Here is a 6,871-nt window from a genome sequence, read left to right on the forward strand (position 1 = left end):
ACCGTATATTTCAAGAGCTAGAAGAGAAGAATTCTAATGTTCTCAACAAAAAGATAAATGCTTGAGGTGATGAATATCCCAAATACCTTGATTTGATCATTACACATTGTATACAGGTATCAAAATACCATGTGTATCCCAAAAACATGTACAATAAAAAGATATCAATAAAAAATACAAAAAAGACAATATACCATAATCATGTTGAGTCCATTCCAGTAAAGCAGCTCACGGTATAACAGATTTAAGACAGAAACCCCATAACCAAGGGATGTCAAAAAATAATAAAATTCGATATTTTATAATTCTTATCAAAACAGCAACAGAAGGAAACTTTTTTAAAAAACGTGATATCTACAAAAAATCTTTAACAAGCATCATTCTTAAAAATTTTTTTTTATTTTTATGTTTAGTTGAAAATTGTACACGTTTATGGGATTCTGAGTGATATTTCAATATATGCATACAATGTACAATGATCAAATCAGGATAATGAGTGTATCTAACACCTCAAACATTTATCATTTCTTCGTGCTGTAAACATTCAAAATCCTCTCTTTCAGCTTTTTGAAAATATACAATAAATATAGTTAACCACATTCACTCTACAGTGCTACAGAACAAGAGAGCTCATTTCTCTTATCTAGCTGTAATTTGGTATCTGTTACCAGAGGTTGATTAGGATACAAAATTAAACAGGTTTTAAAAAGCTGAGGTGGGACCATAAAATGGTGCAGCTACCATGCAAAGCAGTATGGAAGTTCTTCAAACAATTGAGAATAGAACTACCACAAGATCCAGGAATCGCACTTCTGGGTATATATCCAAAAGATTTAAAAGCAGGATTTTGAGGAGATATTTGCACGCTCATATTGACATCAGCACTATCTACAATCGCCAAGAGGAGGAAGCAAACTCAAATGTCCACTGGCAGAAAAATAAAATGTGCTATATACATTCAATGCAATATTATTCAGCCTTAAAAAGAGGAAAATCTTGTCACATGTTATAACACGGATGAACCTTGAGGACACTGTGCTAAGTAAAATAAGCCAGTCACAAAACAAATACTGTCTGACTCCAACTTATATGAGGTATCGAAAACATACAAATTGACAGAAACAAAGTCAGAATGGTGATGGATTACCAGGGACTGTGGGAGCTGTTAATAAGTATAGAGTTTCAAATTTGCAAAATGAGGAAGTTCTGGATCTCTGTTTCACAATAATGTGAATATACTTAGCGCTACTAAACTATACACTTAAAAATGATTAAGAGGGTAAATTTTGTTATGTGAATTCTACCTCAATTTTTTCAAAAAGATTTTTTTTGGGCCAAGCGTGGTGATTCACGCCTATAATTCGAGCACTTTGGGAGGCCAAGGTGGGAGGATCACTTGAGCCCAGTAGTTAAGAGACCAGTCTGGGCAACATAGGGAGACACCATCTCTACAAAAAAATAAACAAATGAAAAATTAGCTGGGCATGCTGGCACATGCTACTCAGGAGGCTGAGGTGAGAGGATCACTTAGACCAAGAGGTAGAGGCTGCAGGGAGCCATGATTGCACCACTGCACTCTAGCCTGGGAGACAGACAAAAACCTTGTATTTATTTATCAACAAATAAAAAGCTTTCGCCTCCTCTCGCAAGATGTTACAGTGATCACAGATTTAAGAGTAGTTTCTGAAAAGACCATGTCCTTTCCTGCCTAAATGCTAATACATAACTTATATAACTCTCTAAACTATTTGTAGTTTTAAAGCAATGACTTCAAATTTATTTCAGTAATTTTTTTGAGTCTCTCTCTCTTTTTTTTTTTTTTTTTGAGATGGAGTTTTGCTCTGTTGCCTAGGCTGGAGTGCCCTGGCATGATCTCGGCTCACTGCAAGCTCCAACTCCCAGGTTCAAGCCAAGCGATTCTCTTGCCTCAGCCTTCCCAGCAGCTAGGATTACAGGCATGTGCCACCACGCCAGGCTAATTTCTGTGTTTTTAGTAGAAACAGGGTTTCACCATTTTGGCCAGGCTGGTCTAGAACTCCTGACCTTGTGATCTGCCTGCCTCAGCCTGTCAAAATGCTGGGATAATAAGCATGAGCCACTGCGCCTGGTCAAGTCTCTCCAATTGAAGTAACTGGTTTATAGATTCTGAGATGCATGTCTAAGGCTGCTCTTTCAATTATAATGAAACCACATTTTAATTACTGAACTAACAAAGCCTCTTGGGCTGTAAAAAAGAGCAGATGGGATGATTAACAGCAGCAGTTGTTGTATCAATGCCCAGGAAATTACGGGCATACCATAAATTAGTTTTAACTTTACATGCCTCAGCTTCAAAATTCTTCAATGCTCCTCTCTGTCTCCAACATGCAACAAAATAAAAGATGAAGATTAACTTAAATTAGTAAAATGCTATTGAAGTCGGCCGGGCATGGTGGCTCACGCCTGTAATCCCAGCACTTGGGATGCCAAGGCGGGCAGATCCCTTGATGTCAGGAGTTCCTGACCAGCCTGGCCAACATGGTAAAACCCTGTCTCTATTAAAAATACAAAAATTGGCCAGGCATGGTAGTGCGTGCCTGTAACCCCAGCTACTCAGGAGGCTGAGGCAGGAGAATCGCTTGAACCCAGGACGTAGAGGCTGCAGTGAGCTGAGATTGCACCACTGCACTTCAGCCTGAACAAAAAGAGTGAGACTCCGTCTCAGAAAAATGGTCATTAAGTGTCTATTTGATGGGTTTTAGCTAATCAAATAAATGTTACCAGTTTTGTTGTTGTTTTGAGATGGGGCTTCACTTTTTCGCCCAGGCTAGAGTGCAGTGGTGCAATTCCGCCTCACTACAGCTTCAAGCTCCTGGGCTCAAGTGATCCTCCCACCTCAGCCTCACAAGTAGGTGGGACTACAGACTTACGCCACCATGCCAGGTTAATAATAGTTTTGACTTTAATCAACTGTGTTACCCATTTTTAAGGTTAACTTTTCTAATCCACTATTAGATGTTGTGGGGTTTTTTTGAGTAATTCCAGTTTACAAAATGCTCACCAACAAATACATCTCATGCCCTCAAAAAGTAAGCACTCTTTAAACGTTTATTATGGAGGGAACTCTTCTAAGCACTTTACGGCATTTTAATTTAATCTTCACAATAGTGGTAGAGGTGAATACTAGTATTACTCACTTTTTACAGGTGAGGAAACTGTAGAGAGTAATTAAGTACCATGTCCAGGGATAAGCTAGCCTGCCGTAGAGCCTAGATTTAAAACAGACTTCAAAGCCCACACTCTTACTTTGTTCTTCAATGTTGTTCTTTAAAATACCACAAGTGCTACAATCCTCTATCTTCTTTGGCTCACAACTAAAGTATTTATTGGATTACAATTTGTTCTTTATGGTTGTTTAACAAGACAGTTAAACTAGTGAGTTATCTTGGGGTCTTGGCATCCTGAAGATTAACATCAGGATGGGCAGCTTGAAAAATGGCTTACAGGTGGCATTTTAGTTTCTTTAGCAACTCAATTTTCCTAGGTCATACCTAAATAAAAATAATTATGCTTTCTATAGTAGAACAAGGTCATTCTGACCTCCTCACCCCCCTTTTGGCTGGAAATTAGGCAAAGGATTTTTACAGTCTTACAAAAAAGAGGTAGTGATAACTCCATAAAGTATGGTAAGATGAATCAAACTGAAGCCTCTTACATTTATTTTATAAATTTCTTTTTTTTTTTTTTTTGAGACAGAGTCTTGCTCTGTTACCTGGGTAGAGCACAGTGGCACAATCTCGGCTCACTGCAACCTCTGCCTCCCGGATTCAAGTGATTCTTGTGCGCCTCAGCCTCCCTAGCTGGGATTACAGGCACGTGCCACCATGCTCGGATAATATCTGTATTTTTAGTAGAGACGACCAGAGGTTTTGCCATGTTGGCCAGGCTGGTCTCAAACTCCTAGCCTCAAGTGATCCTCCTGCTTCGGCCTCCCAAAGTGCTGGGATTACAGGTGTGAGCCACAGCACCTGGCCACTGCTTTAGGTAACTCTAGAAAGTAACTCCTCACCCTTCCAGGTTCCTTTTTGGAAAATAAATCAACATTTGCCTATGTGACCAATCACTTTCAGTGTCAGAGTTTCTGTTTTCATATTCTCAGTCTGTATATCATTCCAGCAGTTGCCAACAGTAGCTGTCTTCCATGACTTATAGGAGAATTACTAAAGGAATAGACTAAATATTTATTTTAAATAACAAACAGAAAGACTAAATTAGCAGCAAGAATTCTTTCTCAGGAATTCACCTGCAATCCCAGCTACTTAGGAGGAAGGGAGGATCTATTGAGCCCAAAAGTTCAAGACAAGCCTGGGCAATACAGGGAGACTATGTCTCTAAAAACAAACAAAAAGTTGTTCCTGTTTTATGACAGTCACAAAGATTTATTATTTCTCAGAATAACAGACTTCATTTGACAGTTTTAGTTATTATATCAGAATTATCAAGCATCTTATGAGCTGAGATTACAGACTCAATTTCTGAATACAGGACAGGGAAAATCTGACATAAATGAGGAAAGCCTCAAACTTTTTCAGACCACATGTTGCATAACGAATTTACAGCTGTTTTATTTCGTTGGTTACACATTGAGTACTATGATGAGAAGCATCCAAATAGATAAATTCACAGACCCAGCAATGAATTTTACAGCCTGGAACAACCTATACCAAGTGGTATAAGTAAATATTCTCATCAAACAGCCCAAAACATCTCCACTGGTTCCAATAACTGATTACTGATTTCCACATCACAAAGATTAGTTTTTTCCAATACCTAACTCTTATTAGAGACCCGGATATTTATTATTGAGGCAGAAGAATAGGGTCGGCAGGCAGGGAACTTAAGGGCAATTCATGCTGAATCAAGGAAAAACACCAAGGTTTGGGGGCAGGGAATCTGAGGTCAATTTATGTTAACTTTCTAAAAGAGAAAACACCAAGGTCTGGGGGCAAGGAATCTAAGGCCAATTCGTGCTGACTTCCCAAAGCTGAATTCCCAAAAGGAACCCCCTGGGTCTAGGGGCAGGGAACCTAGGGCCAATTAAGGCCAACTTCCTAAAGCTAAACCAAAAGGAAAAACTCCATCTCCCCACGCTGGAGTGGCAAAGGATCAAAGGCTACTATCCCTGCAACCCTCCCCTTCCACATCTCAGATGGAAAGGGAGAGTGCCTTAGCCTGGCCACAGGCCAAGCAGGGACCATCGTTCATCTGTACAGGACGCCAATTCACCTCGGCCTTTAATTAGCCACAGACCAAATCCTTCATCCAGATAAGGGGTAACCCATAGGAACCACAAAAGGAGCACTCAAAACCCAGAAAACTTTGTAAGTGGGCTCTTGAGCCCCCTGCTCCGGGCCACTCCCACCCTGTGGGGTGCTTTCTCGCTTTAATAAATTCCTGCTTTCGCTGCTTCGTTTGTGTTTCATTCCTTTGTTATTTTGTGCGTTTTGTCCAATTATTTGTTCAAAATGCCAAGAACCTCGACAACTTACACTCAAGGGCCTCCTACCGGTAACATTACGGGAAACACCATTTCCTCCTCACATTTCAGATTTGCTTCCAGTGAGGTAGGTACTTGGGCACTTGAACGCATCCCTTTAAAAAGGAGAAAGCTTTCTGATCTATATAGTGATTTATCTGGCAGTGCCTTCTCTCCACCAGCCTCTGGCCTTATTTTCCTGAAGATCAGATGAATCAACATAACTTTTGTAAACTAAGATCCAGAAAGGGCCTTTGGTTATTATCAGTAAATGCTGCGCTAAAGAAAGAATTGGTGGGCGGGTCACCACCCCAGGCTACTCCACACAACGCTATTCATCTTAGAAGCAGTAAGACGGGGGAAAGGTTTGCATCCCATTTGCTTATTCGGTCCTACTAAATCAGCCTTGGCAGGACACGACCTGCAAAATAACCCCGTGGATCCGTGGAGTCACCATACTGCAGGGTCAAAGGACGGCGTCGACGGCTCTCCGCTGTTAGGGACCTAGCCGCGGAAGGCACCACAACCCTCATTCTTTACTCTTCCCGCCTGGGGGCCGGGAAGCCAAGCCTACCGCTCTGAGCACATCCAGGGTCCCCGGGCCCGGACTGCTGACACCGAGGCAAGGTCTCACCAGGCCCACTCTGCCCAACCTCCCCGATTCTCGCTTAGCTTCTCTTCCCTTTCGGGGTGCCCTCCCGCCTGCTACCCAGAGGGATGCGAACTCACGACCACCGCGGCGCCGGTGAAAATGTCCTCCCCCTCGGTGTCGCTGTCCCCAGCCTCGGGTTCTGACCCCCCGGCCGCCCCCTCGGACTCCGGCTCCAGGCCGGGGAAAGGCGGAGGGAGTCTCTCCGAAGCGCTACAGCCACCACCACCCGACGCCATCTTCCTCCACCCGCGGCGGAAGCCGCAACAACAACTTTATCGAGAGATAGCGCCGTGAGCAAAGCGATCCAACGGTGCGAGGAGTGGGAGGGCCGCAAGGGACCCGTGGGATCCAAGGGGCGGAGGCGCAGGGGCGGGGCCTAGGCGCCGGGGGCGGGGCGGCACCCGGCCAGCTGAGGCTGCCCGGCAAATCCGAGGCCTGGATCGCGATGCTGAGATATTAATGAGTGGGGCCAAAGGGGCAGAAAAGTAGGAGTTAGGGGCTGCTCTGGTTCCTAGGGCCCTTTGTGCTCTGGATAGCTTTATCCAACAGGCTTCTAAGAGTTCGTCTGAATGAAGGAGTGTAACTAAAATGTTTGAAAACCTCTACATGCCATCTACCCATGCCAAGCACAATGCCCTCACAGAAGTCAGCACGAATTGGCCTTAGATTCCTCGACCCCAAAAATAAATATTTCGATTGAGGTA

At 42.9% G+C, this 6,871-nt stretch overlaps 1 protein-coding gene across 4 annotated transcripts in view; it reads right to left on the reverse strand.

Moving 5' to 3' along the window:
* SNX1 (sorting nexin 1) overlaps positions 1-6,871 on the reverse strand; it is a 44,583-nt gene that overhangs the window by 36,198 nt on the left and 1,514 nt on the right. For 3 of the 4 annotated variants that reach the window (XM_009210365.4, XM_021941741.1, XM_003901044.2), the window contains exon 1: positions 6,245-6,528. The exons of the other annotated variant lie outside the window; for it this stretch is intronic. In XM_009210365.4, the coding sequence (XP_009208629.1) occupies positions 6,245-6,403 (159 nt within the window). In that variant the 5' untranslated portion in view covers positions 6,404-6,528. Of the gene's footprint in view, positions 1-6,244; positions 6,529-6,871 lie in introns of those variants that run through there. 4 annotated transcript variants of the gene reach the window in all.

Source organism: Papio anubis, chromosome 7 (genome assembly GCF_008728515.1).
Source record: "Papio anubis isolate 15944 chromosome 7, Panubis1.0, whole genome shotgun sequence".
Lineage (NCBI taxonomy): Eukaryota > Metazoa > Chordata > Mammalia > Primates > Cercopithecidae > Papio > Papio anubis.